General features: G+C 41.9%; 2 protein-coding genes across 2 annotated transcripts; one reads left to right on the top strand and one right to left on the bottom strand.

The window, feature by feature from the left end:
* Nucleotides 1–596: 596 nt before the first annotated feature.
* On the bottom strand, nucleotides 597–10,928 carry ATP5PB (ATP synthase peripheral stalk-membrane subunit b). The gene is made up of 7 exons (XM_075853878.1): nucleotides 10,787–10,928; nucleotides 9,879–9,915; nucleotides 7,157–7,302; nucleotides 6,367–6,530; nucleotides 4,714–4,839; nucleotides 2,076–2,255; nucleotides 597–762 (listed from the first exon to the last, which is right to left on the bottom strand). Exons 1-7 carry the CDS (start codon nucleotides 10,812–10,814, stop codon nucleotides 691–693), a joined length of 753 nt encoding a protein of 250 aa, XP_075709993.1. The 5' UTR covers nucleotides 10,815–10,928; the 3' UTR covers nucleotides 597–690.
* A 427-nt stretch (nucleotides 10,929–11,355) lies between these two features.
* Nucleotides 11,356–26,558, top strand: WDR77 (WD repeat domain 77). Its single transcript, XM_075853877.1, has 10 exons — nucleotides 11,356–11,517; nucleotides 14,466–14,651; nucleotides 15,104–15,245; nucleotides 15,320–15,369; nucleotides 17,480–17,550; nucleotides 18,825–18,879; nucleotides 20,032–20,103; nucleotides 20,243–20,351; nucleotides 25,921–25,989; nucleotides 26,350–26,558. The coding sequence occupies exons 1-10, from the start codon at nucleotides 11,433–11,435 to the stop codon at nucleotides 26,504–26,506; spliced, it is 996 nt and encodes a 331-aa protein (XP_075709992.1). The 5' UTR covers nucleotides 11,356–11,432; the 3' UTR covers nucleotides 26,507–26,558.
* Nucleotides 26,559–27,413: the final 855 nt, after the last annotated feature.

Genomic DNA, 27,413 nt, shown 5'->3' on the forward strand with positions numbered 1-27,413 from the left:
GTCACAGGCTTTTGGCAGGGACTACCTAGTTTGTCAGCAGGGTTCTACCATAAAAAGTCATCACAATTATTTATTAGGGTATGTTCACACGCCCTATTTACGGACGTAATTCAGGCGTTTTACGCGTCAAAGGCTTGGGACAGACTTCACCACAGACATGAATTATTATGCATTCTTTACAAAACTTTAGCCTTTGATACAAAATTGTGGGAAGGTGTCAATGAGTGTAAAGTGTTCGGTGGTACTTTCAATATCTACTGGGTGTCCACTTTCAGAAAATATATTTAAATTTATTTCTACACGTCAAAGTGTGAAAACCATCCAGAAACTCTTGGCAGCAAAATCGTAACATAAGAGAATAGAACAAAGTGATCTGAGTACCATAAGAGAATAGAACAAAGTGATCTGAGTACCATAAGAGAATAGAACAAAGTGATCTGAGTACCATAAGAGAATAGAACAAAGTGATCTGAGTACCATAAGAGAATAGAACAAAGTGATCTGAGTACCATAAGAGAATAGAACAAAGTGATCTGAGTACCATAAGCTACTCGCACATTACCACATATAAAGATAAAAATGACAGGAAGTCAGAATTGTGTGTAGAAATATGTATTTAAGAGTTATCCACGATACAGTTGATGAACAGTTAGGATCAATATCTGTACAATTCAGCAGCCAACAAAAGACTCAAGCGGTTGCTTGTGATGTCTTGGATAGAAGCTTCAGATCTGAGATACATTTGGTGATGCTCTCTTTTTGCTGCAAATAAAAAAAAGATACCTCCGTTAATTATACACACACACGGAGATACAGTTAGGTCCTGAATTATTTGGACAGTGACACAATCTTCATGACGTGGGCTCTGCTGCCACCACATTGGATTTGAAATGAAACAACTGAGATGCAATTGAAGTGGAGACTTTCAGGTCTAATTCAAGGGGTTGAACAAAAATATCCTGTGAAACGTTTAGGAATTGCAACCATTTTTCTACACATTCTCCTCATTTCAGGGGCTCAAAAGGTAATTGGACAAATTAACATTACCATAAATAAAATGTTTCTCTTTTTAATACTTTGTAGAGAATCCTTTGCAGGCAATGACTGCCTGAAGTCTGGAACCCATGGACATCACCAAACGCTGGGTTTTAACCCCTTCCCTCTTTAGCCACTTTTGACCTTCCTGACAGAGCCTCATTTTTCAAATCTGACATGTTTCACTTTATGTGGTAATAACTCCGGAATGCTTTTACCTATCCAAGTGATTCTGAGATTGTTTTCTCGTGACACATTGGACTTTAAGATAGTGGTACAATTTGGCCGATACATTCAGTATTTAATTGTGAAAAACTCCAAAATATAGTGAAAAATTGCAAAAAATAGCATTTTTATCAATTTAAATGTATCTGCTTGTAAGACAGGCAGTTATACCACACAAAATTGTGGCTAATTAAAATCCCCCATAAGTCTACTTTAGTTTGGCATCGTTTTTTGAACATCCTTTTATTTTTCTAGGACGTTACAAGGCTTAGAACTTTAGCAGCAATTTCTCACATTTTCAAGAAAATTTCAAAAGGAGCAGCTAGAGGATTTTGGGGCCTTGTTTTTATTAGAATATATTTTAGGCACCATGTCCGGTTTGAAGAACTCTTGCGGTGCCAAAACAGTGGAAACCCCCCACAAGTGACCCCATTTTGGAAACTACACCCCTTGAGGAAATTATCTAGGGGTATAGTGAGCATTTTGACCCCACAGGTTTTTTGCAGAAATTATTGGAAGTAGGATGTGAAAATGAAAATCTACATTTTTCCCAATAAAACGTAGGTTTAGCTAATTTTTTTTCATTTCCACAAGGACTAAAAGAGAAAAAGCACCACAACATTTGTAGAGCAGTTTGTCCTGAGTAAAAAAGTACCCCACATGTGGTCATAGACTGCTATTCAGTAGCACCAGCTGACGGGTTTATTTAGTACATAATACAGTACACCAAGTTATAAGAGTCTGTCATGACAGATTCCCTTTAAAAACCTAGCAATACACATTGGTAACTGCATTAGAGAGAAGTATTACTCTACCTGCTGTGGAGTAATGCTTTGGACCACAGTCTTTTCGATCCAGTTGATCATATGGTCTTGTTCCTTGCGGCGCAGGAGATTCTGTAGAGCTACTTGGTAGTCCAGACGCTTTTTCACCTCATTATAAACTGTAAGCAGCCTTTCCCTGTAGTTGATTTCCAGAAGCATGGTCACATTGTTCTGTTGATTTCAAAAAGTTAAAAAGAAATAAGGCTAATTCCACTTTCATCAACATTTGAGCTTAAGAGTAGGAACACGCTGGGCGTAAACACGGAGTTTAGTGCAATGGATTGCAACAACCCGCAGCTTAGTAGAATAGCAGCATTGTGGGTGAGATTTTAACAAATCTCATTCATACACAGCGGAAAAGAGCTCCTAAAAAAACAATTCATAAAATGACCTGCGGTGCAGTTCATTAAGCCGCGGCATGTCAACTTATGCTGTGGAATCGCTGTTTGTGGGTTTTTCCCATTTAAATTCAATGGGGAGTTAAAACCCCCAACAAAGAGGCACATGTTGCGACTGAAACACTGATACCACCGCAAAAATCACTAGAAAAAAACCCAAAAACGTTTACTTACCCCGACCGTAGTCATGGCAAGGATTCCCTCTTCGGAGCGCAGCCCAGTCGCCTGGGATGACGTTTCATCCAATGTGACTGCTGCAGCCAATCACAGGCTGCAGCGGTCACAGACCACAGCATCATCTTAGGAGGCTGCGCTCAGAACAGAGGGACGCATCGCCAGGACTACAGCCAGGGGTAATACTGTGCATCAGTCTTGTATGTGTGTACCTTTAGGCCGGGTTCCCACGGGATGGATACGCTACATAAAAACCACACCGCTTATCCGACCTGGAACCCGCAGTACATTTCATCGAAAAATCGCACCACGTCGTGGTGCGTTTTTTTCGGACAGCATTTCCACTGCGGAAAGCAGCGGCAAAAACCGCTCATACTTAAGTAGGCCGTCTGCGTGGATGATGCTGCAGCAGCGGTCACATGAGATGCAACGTAATCCCAGGAGGCCGGACTGCAGGAAGAAGGAGGGCATTCAGGGCAAGTATAATTTCTTGTGGAGGATTTTTGCACTGTAAGCGCCGCAAATACACCGCAAAACTTGGCTTTCCGTTGCAGGTTTTGCATCCCCATTGAATTCAAAGGGGACAACCCACAGAAGAAAAAAAAACAAAACAAAAACACAGCATAAATGGACATGCTGTGGAATTAAACTCCGCACCACAGGTCAATTTATCAACGTTTACGTGGGCAGGAGACTTTCTAAATCTCATCCACTTTGCCGCTACTGTAAATGCTGCTGAATTACCGCAAAGAACTCCGTTGCGGAAATTCTGCAACGTTTACGCTACGTGAGAACCCGGTGTTAAGCTACGTAAAAACTTGATAAAACTTTGCAAACACATTGCTTTGCTGCTTATTCCAAAACATTGCTGCGCATTGAAAAAGACACAGTTTTACCTCTACTCTGGTGGCAGATACGTGACCAAACAGATTAGCTCAGTGTAAACCTAGCTCCCAACTTTACCTTTTACAGTTTGAAGCATTTTTTATATAGGTTTTAGGCCCTGTACACATCATTTTTTGGCCTACGTTTAACACATATGCCGGGAAAAAGCTCCCGACGCATACGTTAAGCGTAGGTTGTAATGGATGCATTACAATGGAATCGGTCAACATAGACTTTAATGGTATACATTAGACCGATACGTCAGGAATGCTCATGACATATACCAATATAGTCTACGGGCGATAGATGCCACTGTTAAGCATCAGTCACCCATAAACTTTAGATGGTATCTGCTTAACGTATAAGTCATGAAAGGCGATAGAGATGCCCATGACGGCTACGCTATTCCATCCTTAAAAAGAGGGAAGTAAACTAACAGATAACAGCCCGACGGAAACCATGAGGACTTCTTCTGACGTACATGCTAAACGGACATCTCAAACGTGAGGTGCACAGGGCCGCAGTGGCATTATATATATATTTTTTTTAAATAGGGACCTACATTTATTAATGTATTTGCGCATTGTTTTGGGACATTTAGTAACCATTTGCGCCAGAATCTTGAGCTATATACGCCACATACGTCAGTTTGTAAAAGTGGAGTAAAATTCTGAAAGTCTATAGAAAATTCTGAAAATATGTACACACGTGGGACTTCGGTTATCTGAAGTTAAATGGCATTTTTGGGTCAGTGGCATTTACGAAAATAAATAAAATATATATGTAATTTATTTATTTGTCTTCCCTCTGGTACGTTACCAGCGGGTGTCTGAGCGCCCAGATCCCAGCACTGTCCTCTGACATGTCAGGAGCCATTGTGGCTTACTGCTTAACCAGGATTTTAACATATTTATGAAATATGACGTCACTTGATAATGTGGGTCAGTGCCCTTTTGCCCAAGTGTTCTTTCAGCATTTTGTAAAAGTTGCCACTGACCCAAAATATGCCATTTGACTTAAAAAAACAAAAAAAAAAAACGAAGTGCTATATAAGTAGATATTTTCAGAATTTGCTATAGACTTTCAGCAAACATCGGACAGCAGTTTAACCCGAAAATGTGGCATAATTTCCCAAATTGTATTTATACATATAGACCTGAGCTGCAGCTTACACGCTTAGCATCAAAGAGATATTGCCGTCCATCCACTCTCCACTGCTCTTTCTTTTCGGAGTCTATAGCACTTTGAAGGTCCTTAATAGCACCTTCTTTCACTGCTGCAGCTTTACTAACTTTCTCCTAAAGAAAGGAAAGGAGAGAAATTCCATGTGAGGAAAAAAGCTGTACAATTAAGGTTAATATGAAGGGACGCGTGAGCCCCCATAATAGGATAAACTGAACAGAACGTCTAGAAAACCCAAGAGGCGTTTACTCTTCGCTGTCCTTTAGAAATTGATGACAAAGGACTGAAAAGCTGCTACAAGGTATGGAATTGTCATTCTTCCCATTGAATTCAATGTTCTAGGGGGGGGGGGGGGGGGGTTGTGTGAGTAACATCATGCATAATGTTTTTACCAACCAGCAGAATAAAAAAAAAAAAAAAAAAAAGACCGTAACGACAACAGTCCCTGCAGTTAAGGGGTTTTCACCTCTGGGACCTGCACCTATCCCCCTAAATCCTGTTCTAGTTTTCTGTGTTCCCACTGACACTTGTGATTCCCCACCATGTAAGAAAACAGAATAGCTCGCAGTAACTCCCATAGTAGTGAATGGAAGTTACGGACAGAGCTATGCGGTTTCCAGAACTGCCAATAACTTCTATGGGTCTTATGGTTTTCATCTTACATGGACGGAAACCACACGCATCAGCGGGAAAAGGGAACACAGAGCGGTAGAACAGGGTTTAGGGGGCCCTGTTCTAGAGGTAGGTGTGGGTTCCAGAGGTGGGATCTGCATCTATCTGACATATCATGTTGATATGTCATAAATGACCGTGATCATAAAACCCCTTTAATACTTTTGCACATTTTTGCCACTTTCCCATTGACTGTAAAAAGGCGCTGATCCAAATGCCAAACCAGCTTGTACTGACCCGAAGAGTAACCTTAAGGGTATGTGCACACGACCTATTTTCAGACGTAATTCAGGCGTTTTACGCCTCGAATTACGCCTGAAAAGAGGGCTCCAATACGTCGGCAAACATCTGCCCATTGCTTGCAATGGGTCTTACGATGTTCTGTTCAGACGAGGTGTAATTTTACGAGCCGCTGTCAAGACTGCACGTAAAATTACGCCCGCGTCAAAGAAGTGCAGGACACTTCTTGGGATATTTTTGGAGCAGTTTTTCATTGACTCCAATGAAGAACAGCCCCAAAAAACGCGAGTGCATGCAAAAACGTCTGAAATTCAGGAGCTGTTTTCTCCTGAACACAGCTCCGTAATTTGAGACGTATTTTGCGTTGTCGTGTGAACATACCCTTCGACTACACTTTAGAGGACTGAGAACACAACGATAGTTACCAGCTGTACAGTTCACTCCCCTTCTCTAACATTTTGTGGCATCCATAGAGGTTGTTGTATCGCCAATAAGAAGCGGTCTGAACTTGGTACATTCCTAAAACCCAATCCCTTTAAACAGTAGAGGGGAGGGGGGGGGGGGGAACAGTTCTGTCAAAGGGTTTGTTCCCATAACTCTGAATGGAGAAAGGTTTATTGTAGACTTCTCCTGTCTTAGTGGACCAAGTATATAACCGGTTTAAAAGCAGACCACAATGGCTACAGCAAACGCCACTACGAAAACCCACACACCCAAAACACATCACTTACTTCATTGAGCTGGTCAGCAAACTCTCCCACTTTATGGCCGAATTTCTTGACTGCATAGATGCTGATAATTCCCATGGAAATCATTGCAACGGTTTCATGATTTATGACATATATTTCTTTAGACAGGAGGTAGACAAGAAGACCAGTTCCAAACATATAAGGGCCTAGACAGCAAAAATAAGCAAATCCATTACATATACATAAGATTCCCACCCAGCCCCAGCAAACACTACTAAATTATCCAACAGAAAAACCACATTCAGGATAATGGGCCACTGTAAAGTCAACCAACGCCTGACATTTCAGAGGACATGATCACTGGGGTCTGGGCGCTGAGACACCCGCTTGTAATGGATCTCATGCTATTGGTAGAAGTTTCACCTCACAGACTTCTTGCAAAAAAATGTTCCCCTGTATTCACTCTGCACATAAAACTGGTAACACAGAGCTCCCCTTTAGGTAATTCTCCTAGTTCTCAGCATTCGAAGTGTTGTGAAAATAAAATATAGCGGGTGATCTGTACAGCACCTGTGGTAAGGGCCTACAATGTACACAGCACCATGAAAACTTGCATCTGGGACACCAGAATGAAAGCATCTATGGCCCGGTTAGGTTAAATGACGCTAGAAAATCCATTTTGACTAATTATGAAATAATGCCCGGAGTGTCTATTTACACACGTGGTCTCGTGGAACGGAGTAGAAAAAGAGACTAACACGGCTGTGAAATGATTTATACAGTGAAAACTAACTCTTCTAGATAATGGGGACCATATCCAGTCTCTTCTAACCTGTGACTCCTGTTTTGGGGTAAAGAAACTGAAAGAACTCTTCAGGAATTAACCCATAACGAACTTTTCCCGGCTTCTCTGGAAGGGGAGGTACAGGGGCCAAGGCAGGTTGTCCAGTGTGTATAGACCGGCATGTGTTCAAGACACTGACGGAGAAAAAATAATAATTAAAGGAGATAGAAGCTGGGAGTACACAAGGTCTGTCACAGAAATAATTACTGAGCGGAGCTAAAATGTTGCATTATACAAATCTTCACTCCTTATTACTATCAGATCCATCATTTTCATTTTTTTCCCCACAGGCAAGTCATGCTAGTAATAGTGAGTTAAAGAGGCTCTGTCACACATTATAAGTGCCCTATCTCCTACATAATGTGATCAGCGCTGTAATGTAGATTACAGCAGTGCTTTTTATTTAGGAAAACGATCAATTTTGACCAAGTTATGACCTATTTTAGATGCCCAACTGGGCGTTTTTTTAGCATTTGACCAAGTGGGTGTTGTAAAGAGACGTGTATGACGCAGACCAATCAGCGTCATACACTTCTCTCCATTCATGTACTCACCACATCGTGATCCTGCGTTGTTCACTATGTGCTGTCACTTTTGGTATGTTCACACGGCTTATTTACGGACGTAATTCGGGCGTTTTACGCCTCGAATTACGTCCGAATATGCACCTCGATAGCGTTGGCAAACATCTGCCCATTGAAAGCAATGGGCTGACATTTGCCTGTTCACACGAGGCGTATATTTACGCGTCGCTGTCAAACGGCACGTAAATAGACGCCCGCGCCAAAGTAGTGTCATGTCACTTCTTCAGGACGTAAATGGAGCAGTTTTCCATGGAAAACCAGCTCCAGTTAGGTCCGTAATGGACGCGGCGTTCAAGCGCCTGCACATGCCATTACGGCTGAATTGACGGGGCTGTTTTCTCCTGGAAACAGCCCCATCATTTCGGACGATACGGACGCTGCCGTGTGAACATACTCGCGAGATCACGCTGTAAACGACAGCACAGCGTGAGCCCTATGTGCTGTGCTGTAAGTCCCACACAAACGTTACCGAAGTGTCGGGATTGTGAATAGACATCCCATCCATCCTGGCTGGAGGTGATGTATTTTCGCTCCCAAGACACTTCAGTAACGTTAATGTGTGTGTAAGTGACAGCACATAGTGAACAACGCAGGATCACGGATGTGCTGAATACATGAATGGAGAGAAGTGTATGACGCGGATTGGTCAAAAGATAAAAAACGCCCAGTTGGGCATTAAGAAACTCATTAGCATAAATCTAATATAGGTCATAACATGGTGAAAATTTATCGTTTTTCTAAATAAAAAAACACTGCTGTAATCTACATTACAGCGCCGATCACATCATGTACAATATAGGGCACTTATAATGTGGTGACAGAGCCTCTTTAAAGAGCTGTGTGTCAGGTCTATGACACAATTATTACCACAGATCGGCAATAGAACGAATACGCACGCAGTCCCATTGCAGTGATGAGAGATGTCGGACTAAAGACATGGGGATCTACCTCTTTGTTTTACCAGTTGGCAGTTGTCACAAAACACAGACACGACCAATGACACCTTCTGACAAACTTTCTTATTCTATTTTGCCATGTCCTAATTACATCGGTTTCTGGAAAAAAAACGAATCCCGTCTTAAATTGGCCGTGTTCACACACTGCGGAAACTAGAACTTACCCTTAATGATCTACAGAGAGTAGGTGAGGGGCACATCAAAGGGAGTTTGGGTTTGCCAAAGTGTTTTTTATCCTTATATATCTGCGGTGTTATACATACATACATACATACATACAGCACACACTGGTCTCCGTGTATTTACCATGTAGGTGAAAGGTGTCAAGTAACACCATTTTTCTAAAAAGACGCCCTGTAAAGTAGGACTACCCCCTCCTGCCATTACTAAACAAACATTAAGGCCCCATGCACACGACCGTGGCCGGCCACGCTTCCATTATAAAGCATGGGAGCACAATCCATAAAAAAAATAAAAAATAGGACATCTTATTTTTACAGAAGGTTTCTACGGCACGGACATAAATATACAGGAAGGGGTCAGTCGGCCATAGAAATAATTGGGTCTGTAATTACGGACGAATTCTACGGTCGTTTGCATGGGGCTTTAGGATCTGTTCACACCGCTTATTTTGGAGCGTAAAACACTCGCATTACGCTGAAAAATACACTTGAAATAGCATGCAAACAGTTTCCCATCGATTTTAATGAGAAATGCACTATAAGGGGTATATTTTTTTTATGCAAAAAAAAAAAGGTGGTGAAGTACACAGGGCTGCCCTGAACTTGACACATGCCATTTCATGGGCCCCCCCCCCCCCATAGGTTAACATTAGTAGCGACGATTGCGGCACATAAACTCACACATTGGCCTAATAGACGAGGATCCTGAAAGAAGGAACCCCCACCATTGACTCAGAATTCCCTCAGTGTATTTGAAAACATTTTGTTTTTTATTTTTTAGCCTGTGTTCCCATTGCGGTTTGGAGTCTCCGTAGGGTCCTGTCACTTCTTATGGTAAGAATAGTACGACCGAAACCTCATCAGACCCCATTATATTTCAATAGGGTCCGTCAGCCACCCTTTGGATCTGTTGTGTCATAGCTTCTGTTTAAACAAACGCCATGATGCTGGTGTGAACAGAGCCTAAACAAGCTTTATACATACTCACCCAACAGTGACAGGTGCTGACTTTTTCAAGCTGGCAACTGCAAAAGAAAGACGGTTTTACATAATGACGTTTTCTACATTAATAGAGATATAAAACCACATTCTCCCTGATGAAGCATTCAGCCCAATCACTGTACATGGACAGATTGTGTGCCCAAATGAGGGCACCACTCAATCTCAGGACGACTAGACCGCTATAAACTTATGTACATAGTATAATAAACTGGACAGTTTCATCAGTGGTAGAACCAAAGTGATCTGTGAATCTGACAGATCTGAACAACTTTCACAAGGTCAAAGTAGAAATTTCAGTGGTCAGCAACCTTCAGTACTCCAGCTGTTGTGAAACTACATTTCCCAGCATGCCTTGATTGCTGGAATAATAAAGCCTTTGGCTGCCAGGGCATGCTGGAAGTTATAGTTTCACAACAGCTGAAGTGCTGGAGGTTGCGGACCCCGATGAATGCACCAGGATGCTCAATACCAAATCTTCCCCAACAGAAATGACAGTAAGAGACGACACAATGGAGGAGATAAAACCAAAACTGGTGCACAGGAAAAGCAGGATTGCCCATGGCAACCAATCAGATTTCACTTCTAATTTTTCAGAAGCCTTTTAGAAAATGAAGGCAGCAACTTGATTGGTTACTATGGTCAACTACTCCACTTTACCTTTGCACCAGTCTTGATATGACTTCTCCAATGTTTTTACTTTTAGACCCCCCTCCATGTTATCAGTGCTGGCTATAATGACTGCGGGTGACACTTCCCAGCATGGTATATAGATATACGAATGGCCCGTATACACCGGTCACCTCATGAGGACATGAACGCCTGACAAGGCCTCCGAGGACACAGCCTCATCTCACAGCAAGGACATGCTCAACCAAGATCTCCATCAGAACTCACCCGCAACCAGAGAGGCTCTAGACAGCATGGTGCGTGCCGTTGTAAGCTAACGCTCGAGAGAAAAAGAGACGACAGCCGCCGGTCACACCGGTGCCCTTAGTGTCCCTGACAAGAGCCTAAAGATCAAGATGGCGCAGGACACGCCCACACTGACGACCTAACACGTCATTTTATGGCGCGCCCGGTTTTGTTGCAAATCCGCCATCTTAAGTCAGGGAACAGCTAATACACTATCCTCCGCTGTGGAAAAGTGTAATGTAACTCACTGCACATGTGCTTTGAAGTGTGCGAAGCAAATGAGGCCTCAGTGAAGGGTCCATTACAAGTCACAGCAGCCATTTAGAAACACGTTTAGCCCAACTATTATATTTGATCCAGTAACCGCTCAGTATGCATATAAAATAGTAATATTCATATTTCACGAAATGAGCTTTGTGATTTATTTATTTTTAATTATTATTATCATCATTATCATCTTGTCTTTTGTTACCAGTTCAAAAATGTCTCCTTGTGAGCTTCCTTCTTACCCTCTCAAGGGCATCTACTTAGGGGCGTGGTTTCAGTGACGGGTGGGTGGAGACTGGAGGCGCGGTGCTTGGCGGGAAGGCGTGCAGTAGCCGGTGTGAGAGTTTCACGTGCGGGGAAAATGAGTAAAGCGAGTCCGTGGGGGAGCCCCATGAGGGCCCCGGCCTGTATGGAGACCCAGCTGGGTGTGGTGCGGTACCGGAGAGGTCAGCGGGTGTCCGTTATTGTTTGTCTATGTAGCGGGGGAGGTGGTAATGACACTGCTGACATGAATGGCTTCTCGTACATTCACGTTTCTGACTCAAGACCACAATGTCGTTGTACGTTATAACATTTATCCTGGTGGCCTCATGTATGAGAACCCCAATGACAAGGCAGTGAGGGCTCTGCTCACAAGAGCTTACAATCTATGAGAAGATGCCTATAGATAAGGGAAAATGCTGGGATCTCATTCCCCCATGTGAACCTTCTGCTGTGTATACAATAGATGGACTGCTGACAATGTAATGTGTATGGTGGCAGCGGGACTGTGAGCCCCCAAGTGTGTTCCAAAACAAGGATCGGGCTTGTTGAATTTGGTCTTGTTCAATTCTTTGGTTAAAGTGTAGCTTAGGGTATGTTCACACGGCAGCACCGTAATTTCAGCCGTAATGGCATATGCAGGCGTCTTTCGCTGCGTCCATTACGGACGTAATTGGAGCTGTTTTTCCATGGAGTCCATGGAAAACGGCTCCATTTACGTCTGAAGAAGTGACAGGCACTTCTTTGACGCAGGTGTCTCTTTTACGCGCCGCCTTTTGACAGCCCGAATTACGTCCGTAAATAGTGTGAACCCAGCCTCAACGTTTGACAAACTTCTGACATGTCAGAAGATTGAATTGGTGGGGGTCTGAGCACGGATACCCCCACCTATCGCTAGAACGAAGCAGCTGAAGCGCTCGTGTGAGGGATCAGCCGCTTCATTTCTGTCCGTCTTTTTCGGGAGAGCCGATGTATCGGAGTACGGGCTCGTAGGCTTGCTATTGAGTTTGTACACCGATACATTTATTTCCGGAAAAAGCCGAACATACATAAAGCGGCTGAGCGCTCACACGAGCACTTCAGCTGCTTCATTCTAGCGATTGGTGGGGGTCTCCGTGCTCGGACCCCCACCAATCCAAACTTCTGACCTGTCACTATGACAAACGTTTAGCTACACTTTAATGATAAGCGTTGCCAGAAGTGTATGACAGCAGCTTCTCCCACATGCATGATCAGCTTATCCAAGTGATAGCTGTGATGAATGACAACCATCTAAACTTAGGGTATGACTCGCTTTGGTGGTAAAGGGGCTTTTCTATTGAGAAAAAAATGATTGGCTTATCCTCAGGACAGGTCATCAATATCTGATCAGTGGGGGTTCATCTTCTGACACCCCCGTCGATCAGCTGTTTTGAAGGTGCCGTGGCGCTCATCATGCGAGTGCTGGTGCTTCTTCGTTGCTTTTCTGCTCACACTGATTTGCCGACACACTTGTAGCCACAGTTCACAGTATAGGCCATCAATTTAAAAATCCTGGACTACCTCTTTAAAGAGGCTCTGTCACCACATTATAAGTGCCCTATCTCCTATATAAGGAGATCGGCACTATAATGTAGGTGACAGTAATGCTTTTTATTTAGAAAAACGATCTATTTCTACCACTTTGAGCGATTTTTAGCTTTATGCTAATTTGTTTCTTAATGCCCAAGTGGGCGTGTTTTTACTTTAGACCAAGTGGGCGTTGTACAGAGGAGTGCATGACGCTGACCAATCAGAATCATACACTTCTCTCCATTCATTTACACTGCACTAGCGATATAGTTATATCGCTATGTGCAGCTACATACACAAACACTCACTTTACTGTAGTGTCCTGATAATGGATATACATTACCTCCAGCCAGGACGTGATGTGTATTCAGAATCCTGACACTTCTGAATCTTTTCTGTGAGATTCCAGCAAGGCAAACGTTATCTCGTTTACATCGTAATCTCGCGAGATTACGTTTGCCTTGCCGGCAGGGTTTTAATGGAGACTGTCAGAATCATGATATACTGTAATACATTAGCATTGCAGTACATCATGCAAGCGATCCAACGATCGCTGCTTCAAGTCTGCGTCAAGTTTCCTAGGGGGGCTAATAATAAAAAAAAAAAAGTAAAAAACCGTTACAGGGTTTTTTTTACATTCCAAAAAAAAAAAAAAAAAGTATTAAAAGTTCAAAAAAAACCCCTTTTCACATGTTTCCCCTAAATCAATGTTAAAAAAAATAAAAGTTAACATAACTGGTGTTGCCGCGTCTGTAAAAGTCCAAACTAAGAAAATGTAGCGTTTTTTAACCCGTACATTTATATATAAAATACGAAAATTGCTGGTTTTTGGTCACTTTAGTGCTTCAAAAAAATGAAATAAAAAGTTATCAAAAAGTCGCATATACCCCAAAATGGTATCAGTGGAAACTACAGCTCGCCCCGCAAAACTTAAGCCCTCACATCGCTAAATTGATGGAAAAAGGAAAAAGTTATGGCGACACAAAATATATAAATAACAAACCATATAAATTTGGTATTGCCGTAATCGTATCAACCTGTAGAATAAGGTGAATATGTTGTTTTTACCGCCTGAAGGATTCCGTAAAAAAAAAAAACCCTAAATGGCGTAATTGTTTTTTGCCTGTTTCTCCACACAAATATTTTTTTTTTCAGCTTCCCAGTACATGATGCGGTACAATAAATGGTGCCAGAAAAAAACTACAACTTGTCCCACAAAAAAACAAGCCCTCGTATGGCTGTATAGACGGAAAAATAAAAAAAAATATAGCTTTTGGAAGGTGGGGAGGAAAAAACAAAAGTGAAAATCCGAAAAATGGCTGAGGAGGGAAGTGGTTAAGGTTATGCCCCTGAGGAAAGAACATTTTATCATTGTGCAACAATTACCATGGCATGAATAGTACAACAATTGTCGTGTCACTTCTTGATGAACTTGCAAAGCGACTAGCAGATCTCCGCATGATACGCACGTTGCTTCTGGTTGCTCCGAACTACCAAGACCATTTCACTATTAAAAAGAGAGAAGCCATAATGATCCTTGTGTATTTTTCCAGTTCGGTGAGATAATATTATTACTTTGCAGATGGCGCCATGCTTCTCTCTGCTTCTAGCCTCAATTCTCGGACATGGGGAGGTTCCATCTGGGTTTTCAAGGACCCGACAGGAGCCCCTAATGAGAGTCTGTGTACCGCTGGAGTGCAAACAGAGACCAGCATAACCGATGTAGCCTGGGTGCTGGAGAGGGGGATCCTTGTGGCTTCAGATTCCGGTAAGGTTATTTTCCTTTTTGTTATTTACCGCCTTGTCAAATTCAGAACTGACAATAGATATTATGGATTTTCATTCGGTATTGCAACAAGATGTTTGTCATATCCATAGATTATAGGGAGAAAGCCTAGCTCGTCTGACCTCCATTCAGACATTAATGGCATATCTTATGGCTATGCTATTAATGTTTTGTCGGAAAAGGGCCCTGTTCACACCTGCATCGGAGGTTGTGCCGGACAAAATAGCGCAGCATCATGCGCTATTTTGTCTGGCAAAATGATGGTACCCATTAAACTCAATGTGTTCCATCGGGCACTGCTGGGTGACGTCATGCGACAGATCCGCCACTTCTGTCTCTTCTCTTATTCTGTTCCTCACACGGAAGCGCAGATGTGAACGTAGCTTAACCCTTTTTAGTTTGATAAACTTTCATTATTCCATGTCTCTTTCCAGGTGCTGTGGAATTGTGGGAGTTACTAGATAATGAATCTCTCCTTGTAAATAAATTCACCAAATATGAACACGATGATATTGTTACCACGATCAGTGTATTTACTGGCGGGACGCAGGCTGTTAGTGGAAGCAAGGATTTCAGGTTTGATTGGATGCTTTGTAGAATACAATTTCAACGTTTTATTGCAAACGTCTTAACGTCCTGTCTTATTGCAGCGTGCAGATCTGGGATCTCTCGCAAAAAAATCCACTGCAGTCTTATAAAGGTAAGTACACACAAAAACTGCAGCTTTCATTTCCTAGTTTGGCTTTGAATGGTTTGTCCACCTTTTAGGAACACTATAGAAGTGGCTTTGGGTATATGTACACGTGATAGGGACAGACCTTGCCTTGCTATAGCTTGCATTCGCTAAAACGATTTGTGTTAACAGATCCCGTAATAGTTCAGAAGTGATCAGTGTTCAGGGCCATTACAGCTACCGCTATTGCGGTGAGGAGGAAATCACCAAAAAAATGTGAATGATGAAGTCTGAGGACTGTAGCCGGGGTCTGGAAGACAACACCGCATTTGGTGGGGAGGGTTCAATGCGGGAAGAGGAGAAGGGCGTACATTGCTGACTACTCTTCGTGTGGTAGGCATGGCCATCGGAGACGTCTGCCAAACGCATCAGAGTAGTGCAGGTGGATGACCAAGGCGTAAGATGAAAGGGTCAGTAGCGGTCCATTACTGCCGGAGACGACAGTGTTTTTCAACCCTTAAATACCATTTTATTTATTTTTATATACTAAATATCCAAGTTTCTGTGCAAATGAATTTCTTATCTTGACAGCTGTTGGGTTTCTGTTTTTCTCATGGAGAACTCCATATCGTTTATGTAGACATGAAATGGGTTATCTGGGAGTTTTTATAATTTTTCAGGAGGGTATAAAATAATAACCGATCAGGTACTCCCTCTTTTAAACGTCCCTCGCTCCAGCACTGACATAGTGTTCTCCGCCACACCTGGAAGCTCCGGCTGCCATTAACAGCACATGACGGCTGAGGCCAGCGATTGGCTGCAGCAACAGGTGTCCAATGAACGGCACATGAGCACTTCCAGCAGTCAACGAGAGTGTCAGCGCTGAATCATGGGGCGTTTGAAAGGGTGAGTACTAGTAAGTTTATTATTTTATACCCACCCCTGCCCTCCTGCAAAATTGAAAAAACTCCCAGGTAACTCCTTTAAATGACACATCTCATTCTGGCTGCCTGCAGCCACTAGTTGTGGGAGCACAGGAGTTTACAGAATGCTGTTATAGGTTAAAATAAATAATACACCAGTAAACCGTAAACTGCTGTGCCCCCATAGACATTATGTTCTAAATATAGGTCTATGCACTGTATTTAGAGCTCTGTCTTAGAGAAGTGGAGCACTGACTGCTATCAAGATATCTTACGTTTTTTTTAACTTAAAAATGACATAGATATGATCGCACCAGCCTGGGATTCCTGAAGATAGCACTTGCAGGTGGTTTCTTGGGATTGACGTACAATGTTAAGGGTTATAAGTGCAGTCCGCCATTAAAGGGCTTTTCCCATCAGAGACATTTATGACATATCCAAAGGATATATCATAAATGTCAGATGCGGGTCCCAACTATCTCTAGAATGGGGCCCCCTAAATCCTATTTTACTGCTGTGTTGTGGCTGAAGCGTGTGATTTCCGACCATGAGTTACAGAGAGTGTAGCTCGCTGAGCTATGCTGTTTCCGTAACTCCGATAGTGAATGGTAGTTACGGAAGCATGCGAGCAACGCTGTTTCTGTAACTACCATTCAGTTCTATGGGACTTACGGAAACGGCGTAGTTCAGCGAGCTACACTGTTTCCGTAATTCATGGTTGGGAAGCACACACTTCAGCCACAACTCAGAGCGGTAGAATGGGGCTTAGGGGCCCCATTCTAGAGATAGGTGCGGGTCTCCGGTGGGACCCGCATCTATCTGACACATTTATGGCATATCATGTGGATGTCATAAATGTCTCTGGTGGGCTACACTTAAAAGGGGTTTCCCCAAGTAGCTTTATTGAGACATTAAGCCAGGATTTCATTTAAGCTCGGTGAGTAGGATTTCGCAGTGTCCAGGTATGGCTTCAAAGCCTCCCTACGACAAGGTGATGGAGACATGGTCAGCAGAAATCTGGTGTGAGTGCCTTTGAAAGTTCGCATTGAAACTTATATTATTTTTGTTAGGCCAATAGCAAGTATGCGTTGAGGGAATGGGAAGAACACGCTGTTTGGCATGAGATTGTATTGATATTGTATTTTTTATCGTTATTGAACACGCCACTATCAGTATTACATTGTGCATTACTTTTAATTATTTTTTTATCTTAGCACATTCTGGCCATGTGAATTGTGTTTCCACATGCCCTGGCAAAGAAGCCATTTTTCTCTCTTGTGGTGAGGTATGTATCCAGGACTATTGCATGTGGTCTTTATAATTACTAACGTTATATGGTAATGTTTACCCCTTTAAGACCTAGCCTATTTCAGCGTTAAGGACTGCAGGAATTTTTTTGTATTTGCTTAGTCGATTCTAAGGGTCGTAACTTTACTTTTTCGTCCACGTAGCTGTATGAGGGCTTGCTTTTTTCCAGGACACCTTTTTCAATGGCACCATTTTGGGGTACATATAGCTTAAAGAGGTGTTCCCAACTTAAACATTTATGTTGTATCCACGAGATATGCCATAAATATCTGATAGGTGCGGGTCCCAACACTGGGACCCACACCTATCTAGAACATGGATCCCCATCCTGTTTAGTGAGGCAGCCACTGGCTTTCTGCATCTAAGCAGAGTGCAAATAGAGAGGTGGCAAAGACCATGGCGGGCCTATGGCAACCCATTGGCTTTCTGTGATTATCTCTTATCCCGGCCTTGTTAATCACAGCTAATACCTGCTGCTGATGGTGTGGGTACAGCTCCTGTGATCGTGCCATCCACTGGACGTACTATTACAGTAAGAACACTGCAAGAAGGATGTAATTGTATATCCAATTATGAGAAGGGGTTAACAATCAAGAAGAAAAATAGAAGATATTTGTTTCCTGAAATTGAAAACCTAATTTTTAAACTATATGTAGTATATAATTTGTTGTACTGCACTCTGAGTAGCGTCCTATGGTTCAGACTGCAGCATTGGTCCCTTCCCCCATGTTGCCCGGCTGTTCTGCCGGTTTAGAAGAGCTCCCCAGACTAGAAATAGTTTGCCACTTTGTCCTAAAGAATCTACTTCCCAAATTAGGCTGAGTTCACACCTGCGTTGTCAGTTTCGTTGTTTTGCTCCGTCATAAAAGTAGAAAAACTAAATTGAAGGAGTGATTTTACAATGGGGTCTATCGAGTTTAGTTGTAGTCTGTTTTGACGGGAAGAACTGCGCTGCATTCTGCGGTATTCCCGTCAAATCTAATTAGATCTGTGATAGAGGATACTGAAAGAGCCTCCGAGGCAGAAGTGAACAGTGCCTAATGCAGCCATGAAAGGCTCAATTACAGGGGATCTTTTTTAGTAAGTTACTGTTTAATGTGTCCTTTAACCGATCTGTTGAAATGGAGGATAAAGTTTTTTCTAGTGGCAAGAGTATTTGCACTCAATAAAATGCACTGGTTGCTTAAAGATTTCCTGACCGATCATTATTTGCAATATCCTGTTATTGATAACCGTTGTCTTGTCTTGAAGGATAATAGAGTGTTACTGTGGGACACAAGGAATCCTAAACCTGCCAAATGTATTGGTAAGTAATATTTATAATGTGTTTATATACCCCTTGAAAAATATTTATATTATATAATTGTATTTCTTGTTCTACAAATAATGAATAAAAACTGGAATACCCCTTTAAAGGGAATGTGTTGCCAGAAAAACATGTTGTTTTTTTTCTAAATTAAACATTTAGTGTGTAGGTGTTTAAACATTTGTTCAAATTTTTTTTTTTTTGTTTTCACGAGTCAGGAAATATTATAAATTAGATTCTAATTTATAATATTTCCCATTGCTGGTCACTAGATGGAGCTATTCCCAAAATTGCAGCATTGCATGTGGTAAAGCAACCACATTGCTTTTTGCTGCAAAATTGGGTAAAAAGCACTCGCTCTAGTGAGCTCTGAGAATAACCCCCTCCTTTATCCTGGCTAGTGCCGGGATAAACGAGGGGATTGAACGGTCTAACCTCCTACACTGTGTGTCGCCATTTTTTGAGCTAACACACAGTGTAGTAGGTTTACATACAGTAGTAAACACACACGAACATACATAGAAATCTCTTACCTGCTCCTGCCGCCGCGGCTCCCTCCGGCCCGTCCGCTCCGTCTGCTGCCGCTGGTCCAAGTGCACAAGTCCGGAAGCCGCGACCGGAAGTAGTAATCTTACTGTCCGGCCGCGACTTCCGGTCCACAGGAAAAGGGCGCCGGACGGCGCGCATTTCAAATTGGACTGTGTGGGAGCGGCGCATGCGCAGTTCCCACACAGACGGCGTACACAGAAGTGGATGGGACGGGACCCGTTCGCAGTCCCTATGGGACTGTGGCTGCCGTATTCCATGTCTGTATGTGTCGTTAATCGACACATACAGAAATGGGAAAAAAAGTGGCAGCCCCCATAGGGAAGAAAAAGTGTAAAAATAAGAAAAAGTAACACACAAACACACAAATTAATCCAAACGTTTTTAATAAAGCACTAACATCTTTAACATATAAAAAATTTTTTTGTGGTAACACTGTTCCTTTAACTTGTAATTCAGCTGAATTTGCTCTTTAGTATTGTTTACTTGTTTTGCTTTATGGTGGGGGTTTAGCCATCCTATACTTTTACTAAATGAAGATGATTGACAGAAAATAAGCCATGGCTAAGATTATGCAATTGTGACTGGCGTGCTTCTTCTCTGCAGACGTCTGTGCCCCAAATGTTTCCCCTACATACGTGACCTGGCATCCAAACAAAGATGACATTTTTGCTTGTGGTATGTGGCAAAAGCTCTGTATTTTTTTCCTTTCATCAGCCTACAATGACAAACTGTACTTGGAAATATATTTATTAGTTTGTTGCTGATGCAGAGAATAGATCTAGCCAGTGAGTCTGAACTGTGGTGTTGTTAACAGGTGATGAAATGGGAAATGTTTATATTGTGAATTTGAAGAATCCAGAATCCGCTCAGGCAGTAGCTGCACATTCCAGATCTCTCACAGGGTTGGCATACTCCAGCCACAGGTAAGAGAACGCAGTTATTTTCCCCCTATCCGTGAACTTTAATGTTTGGTAAAATGCCTATCAGCTTCAAGCATTAACCCCTTTAGGACACAGCCTGTTTTGGCCTTGTGGACACAGATGATTTTTTCAAATCTGACGTGTCACTTTATGTGGTAATAACTCGAACGCTTTTACCTATCCAAGCGATTCTGAGATTGTTTTCTCGTGACATATTGTACTTTAGGTTAGTGAAAAAATTTGGTCGATAAATTCAATATTTATTTGTGAAAAACTTCAAATTTTGGCAAAAATTTGCAAAAATTAGCATTTTTCTAAATTTAAATGTATTTTCTTGTGAAACAGATAGTAATACCACACAAAATAGTTACTAGTTAACATCCCCCATATGTCTACTTTATGTTTGCATCATTTTTTTTTACGTACTTTTATTTTTCTAGGACGTTACGAGGCTTAGAACTTTAGCAGCAATTTCTCATATTTTCAATAAAATTTCAAAAGGCTATTTTTTTCAGGGACCGGTTCAGTTCTGAAGTGGCTTTGAGGGCCTTATATATTAGAAAGTCCCCATAAATCACCCCATTTTGAAAACTGCACCCCTCAAGGTATTCAAAACCACATTCAGAAAATATTTTAACCCTTTAGGCGTTTCACAGGAATTAAGGCAAAGTAGAGGTGAAATTTACAAATTTCATTTTTTTTTGCCGTAATTTATTTGTAATAATAAAAAAATCTGTAACACAGAAGGTTTTACCTGAGAAATGCAACTCAATATTTATTGCCCAGGTTCTGCAGATTTTAGAGATATCCCACATGTGGGCGTAGTGTCCTAATGGACTGAAACACAGGCCTCAGAAGCAAAGGAGCACCTAGTGGATTTTGGGGCCTCCTTTTTTTAGAATATATTTTAGGCACCATGTCAGGTTGGAGGAGGTCTTGTGGTACCTAAACAGTCGAAACCCCCCCAAAGTGACCCCATTTTAGAAACTACACCCCTCAAGGCATTTTTCTAGGGGTATAGTTAGCATATTGACCCCACAGTTTTTTTGCAGAATTTAGTGGAATTAGTCTGTGAAGATGAAAATCACCTATTTTTCTGTGGAAACATAGATTTTTTTCATTTTTACAAGGAATAAAGGAGAAAAAGCACCCCAAAATTTGTAAAGCAATTTCTCCCGATTACGGCAATACCCCATATGTGGTCGTAAACGATGTTTGGACCCACAGCAAGGCTCAGAAGGGAGGGAGCGCCTTTTGGATTTTGGAGCGCAGATTTTGCTGGATTGGTTTTCAGTGCCATGTCGGGTTTGCAACGCCCCGGAGGGACCAAAACAGTGGAAACCCCCCAAAAGTGACCCCATTTTGGAATCTACACCCCTCAAGGAATTTTTCTAGGGGTATAGTGAGCATTTTGGCCCCTCAGGATCTTTTTTAGAGCTAAGGTGACCAAAAAACAGCGATTTTGGCGCTTTAAATTCTTTATTTATTACAGCGTTCACCGTGCGCAATAAATTACGTTTTAATTTATTCTGCCGGTCGGTACGATTACGCCGATACCATATGTGTATAGTTTTTTTTAAGTTTTGCAGCGTTTGCACAATAAAATTAAGTTTCTATAAAATAATTTATTTTCTGGGACACGCTATTCTGAGCCGTAACTTCGTCAAAAAAGCTGTGGGAGGTCTTGTTTTTTGCGGGACGGTTTGTAGTTTTTATTGGTACCATTTTGGGGTAAATGCGACTTTTTGATCACTTTTTATTCTATATCTTGGGAGGGGTGGTGACCAAAACATAGCGATGCTGACAGGTTTCCATTTATTTTGTTTGCGGCGTTCACCGTGCGGAAAAATTAACATTATAGTTTGGGTCGTTACGAACGCGGCGATACCAAATATGTGTACTTTTTTTTAACGTTTTCATTTTTTCCCTATAATAAATGACTTCTTATAGGAAAACAAAACCTTTTATTTTTACACTTTTATAAAACATTTTTATAAACTTTTTTTTTACACTTTCTTTTTTTGATCTGCAGCTTTGATCGCTGCTAGAATACATTACACTAACTTGGTAGTGTAATGTATTCCAACTGTCAGTGTGACGTCACAGTCACTCTGACAGTTGGTCTACGAGGATCAGCAGAGGCTGATCCTCATAGGCTGACATACATGGCAGACCTGGGGGCCGTTGTCTGGCCCCCGGGTGCCATCACAAGCATCAGAAGCCCCCACGATTGCATGGGGGCTGCTGATGCGCTACAAACCCGCTACATGCGGAGATTGCAATCGAGCCCCGCATGTAACGGGTTAATTGCCAAAATCAGCGGCGATGAGCCGCTGATCGGCAACACTGGAGTGTCAGCTGTCGGGGACAGCTGATCTCCAAGTTCCCGATGCACACTGTCGCCGACAGTGTGCATCGGGAACCACACAGTGACTTCCTGTCACTCTGACAGGAAGCCTATCAGGACCAGCCGAAGGTTGGTCCTTAATGGGCTTCCGTCCATGGCAGACCCGGAAGCCATTGTTTGGCTTCCGTTTGCCATACTAACTATCGGCAGACCCCGCGATTTCGGACGGGGGTCTGCCGATATGTTAGAAACCCCTAAAATTCGGCGATTGCACCCGATCGCCGAATTTAAGGGGTTAATGCGCCGAAATCAGCGGCAAAGGACCGCTGGCCGGCAAGAGGGGAGTGTCAGCTGTCGGCGACAGTGTGCACAGGGATTAACTCAGTAACTGTACGTCCTCGTGCGGGAAGTAACCTCCCGCGAGGACGGACAGTTACGTCCTGGTGCGGATAGGGGTTAAAATCGGTCGTTCCATTAGGTGAAGAACTTTTCGGACTATAAGACGCACGCTAGTTTTTTAGACAACAGAAAATGGGAAAACATTTCACATTTTACTACTTTTTACAAAGAAACTATTGGTTAAAAAAAAATTATTTCTTTGGTTTCACCACATTCTGAAATCCATAACTTTTATATTTTTTAATCGATTGAGTGGTGTGAGGGCTTATTTTTTTTAATTTATTTTTATTATTTTTTGTGGCACGAGCTGTAGTTATTAGCACCACTTTTTTTTGGTACATACGTTTTTTTTAATCACTTTTCATTTCTTTCTTTTTAGCTATGGTGACCAAAAAAGGATCATTCTGGGGTTTTAAATTTTTTTTTTTATGCCGTTCACTGTGTGAGTCAAATAATGCTATATTGTAATCGTTTCGGACGCAGCGATACCAATTTTTTTTTATTTTTACATTGTGCTTGGGGAAAAATGTGAAAAGGTTTTTTCTTTAAACTTTTAATATTTTTTTTTACACTTTAATAAAAATTCATAAAATGTTTGTTTTTTAAACACCTTTTTACTTCCCCTAGGGTACTTGAATCAGTGATCATTAGGTTGGTGGTACAATACACTGCAATACATGGATGAAATACGGAAACGGCATAACTCCCAAAGTAGTGAATGGCAGTTACAGAAGCAGCGTAACATGCTACGATGTTTCCGCAACTACTATTCAGTTCTATGGGAGTTACGCTGTTTCCGTAACTCGGCCATGTATGCTGTTTTCGTAGCTACAGAGTTACGGAAACCGCATAGCTCACGGTGCTACGCTGTTTCCGTAACTCCCATTCGCTTCTATGGGAGTTACGGAAACCGTAGCTCGACGAGCACTCGGCTGTTTCCGTAACTCTCGACCACCTAACCAGGAAGTGACCGGGAGACAGCGGAGCTGGGTAAGATAGAACGGGGTTTAGGGGGCCCCGTTCTAGAGATAGATGTGGGTCCCACCTCTGGGACCCAAACCTTTCTGACGTTTGACATTATCCTGTGGATATGTCCTAAATGTCCTTCCCCTATAAATGCCACTATTGACCGTGGCATTTAACTAGTTAAAAGGCCAGGAAGAGCACCATCGCTGTAAAACACAGCTGACACCTGCCGTGTATGGAGCGGGCTCAGCTTCCGCTCCAAACATCATCCCCCTCCGCACTCCATGATGTGCTGGCAGATCATGGGTCGGGAAGGGGTTAAAGAGGCTCTGTCACCAGATGATCAGATCCCTATCTCCTATTGCATGTGATCGGCGCTGCAATGTAGATAACAGTAACGTGTTGTTTTTTTAAAAACTATAATTTTTGACCAAGTTATGAGCAATTTTATATTTATGCAAATGAGCCTTTCTAATGGACAACTGGGCGTGTCTTGTGTTCGTTACATCTGGGTGTGTTTACTTGTTTTACTAGCTGGGCGTTGTGAATAGAAGTGCATGATGCTGACGAATCGGCATCATTCACTTCTCATCGTTACCACCCAGCTTCTGGCAGTTCAGACACACAGCGTGTCCTCGTTCGTCCGACGCGATGAAGTTCCTGTGGGAGGAAGTGACGTCACAGCGTGATCTCGTGAGAACACGCTGTGTCTGTGCACTGCCAGAAGCTGGGTGGTAACGATGAGAAGTGAATGATGCTGATTCGTCAGCATCATACACTTCTATTCACAACGCCCAGCTAGTAAAACAAGTAAACACGCCCAGTTGTCCATTAGAAAGGCTCATTTGCATAAATATAAAATTGCTCATAATTTGGCCAGAAATGATAGTTTTTCAAAAACAAACTTTACTGTTATCTACATTGCAGCGCCGATCACATGCAATAGGAGATAGGGGTTTGATCATCTGGTGACAGAGCCTCTTTAAGTAAGAAGCAGTCAGGGGGCCCATCGCTGCCGGGTCCCTTGACTGCTGACTATAAGACGCAGGGACTTTTTAGCAAGATTTATTTGTGCTAAAAATTGTCTTATTGTCCAAAAAATACGGTAGCAATGTACTCGCCAGTATGTTGCAACTTCTCTTTATTGTGATAACGTCACACAATCTAGTGACCCCAGGCGATGGAACGTTTCGCACTACACACCCATCCTCAAGGCTTGACTGAATGGCGGCTACTCCTCAGATACGTCACCAATACACAAAATGACAAAACATCTAAAATATTTTACAAGCATCTAAAAAATAAGTTGTTCATTTTTATCATTGAACCCTAGAGCTTGAGTTACACTAGTCTTCTTGCCTCCCTTCGTAATAATGCTCTTTGGCGATCACCCCCTTAGGCCTTGCTAACACAGTGCAGATTTTTCCTGCATTTTTTTTAAGCCAAAACCAGAATTGGATCCAAGAGAGCAGACCTATAAGGCCTTAATTTATATATTTCTTCTGTTTATGTGCCATTCCTGATTTTGGCATAAAAAATCTGCAGCAAATCTGCACTGTGTGAACAAGGGCATAGGGGTTATCCTTAAAGTGTATTATAAAACAACTTTACATTAATCAATAGTACAAGCATAGATGAGAAACTGTAATTTATTTATTTTTTGTTTAGAAATTCCCTAATATATTTATTTTGCCTATATCGCTCCCTTTATGGGTGGATGCCATAGAAGAGATGAGCAGCTGCACTATAAGTACAATACAGTAGAGTGTAATTTGTAAATGGAGAGGACGGTCACAATGCTTTCTTATATCACCCCGTTTCTTTGTAGCCCATATCAATTAATCTGATGTGTTTTTACAGTTCTCCGTTATTGGCATCCATCAGTGAAGATTGTTCTGTTGTCGTCCTGAACTCTGACTCTTCAGAAATGTAAGAACAATCCTAAATTATTTTTTTACAGTGGAAATAATATTTTCATTATAGATCTAATGATTTGGACAAAGAGCTTACAGTCTAGTATTTTAACCAGACCCCCTGATTATGTATTTCTTTTTTAGATTTCTTATGTTAAAAATGTAACAATCGGTGTAATAACTAATGTCATTTCACACCTAATCCGGTCTGGTTCTTTCATCCTTTTTAGCCACAGATCTGACAGCTGTCTTTACATTCAGCTTCCAAACATTTCCACTCTGTCCCATGTAAAGCTCTTGCCATTGACACACATTTGCACTGATGTATGTAATCGTTATTAACTTGTAAATATGTTGTGTTTGTGCTTGTTTCCAGTTTCAGGGATCAGTCCCATACAGATTTTGTTACTGGGGTGGCATGGTCTCCTACTGATATCTCAAGCTTTACTACTGTTGGATGGGACCACAAAGTTCTTCATCATATCCTCCCTAAGGAAGACAGACCAGAGCCACCTGCTGAGACAAAAGATTAAAGCAGAACTATCAGAAGTCCTATATTAAATGTTCTTTAGTGTACATGAAAAATGTGAAACCGTTTAATATTTAGCTAGTTTAAAGAGGCTCTGTCACCACATTATAAGTGCCCTGTCTCCTACATAATCTGATCGGCGCTGTAATGTAGATTACCGTGGTTTTTATTTTTAAAAACAATCATTTTTGACCAAGTTCTAAACAATATTAGATTTATGCTAATTAGTTTCTTAATAGACAACTGGGCGTGTTTTTACTTTTTACCAACTGGGCGTTGTACAGAGGAGTGTATGACGCTGACCAATCAGTGACCAATCAATGACGAATCGGCGTCATACGCTTCTCATTGTTCCAGCCCAGCTTCTTTCGCTGCACAATCACACTGTAACAATGGGCTGGAACAATGAGAAATGTATGACGCCGACTCGTCATTGATTGGTCAGCGTCATACACTTCTCTTTACAACGCCCAGTTGGTAAAAAGTAAAAACACGCCCAGTTGTCTATTAAGAAACGAATTAGCATAAATCTAATATTGTTTAGAACTTGGTCAAAAATGATTGTTTTTCAAAATAAAAACCACGGTAATCTACATTACAGCGCCGATCAGATTATGTAGGAGACAGGGCACTTATAATCTGGTGACAGAGCCTCTTTAATCGTTGCTCTATTACTCCTAGGTCCACATGACAACACTTTTTTTTTTTTTTTTTTTTTTTTGCCGAGTTTAGTGTGGTCATAAGGACATTGTAATGATTCAACTTACCATCTACATCGGTGTTCTTACCTAGCTAGCTTGATTAGTGCCCATTATGTGTGTATCAGCGTGCACATCAATGCAAGCGGGGATTGTATCCACCCAATGCCACTTTAACAACACTGAACCAGCAGAACACAAGACCAGAAGTAT

Source organism: Rhinoderma darwinii, chromosome 2, assembly GCF_050947455.1.
Source record: "Rhinoderma darwinii isolate aRhiDar2 chromosome 2, aRhiDar2.hap1, whole genome shotgun sequence".
Taxonomy (NCBI): domain Eukaryota; kingdom Metazoa; phylum Chordata; class Amphibia; order Anura; family Rhinodermatidae; genus Rhinoderma; species Rhinoderma darwinii.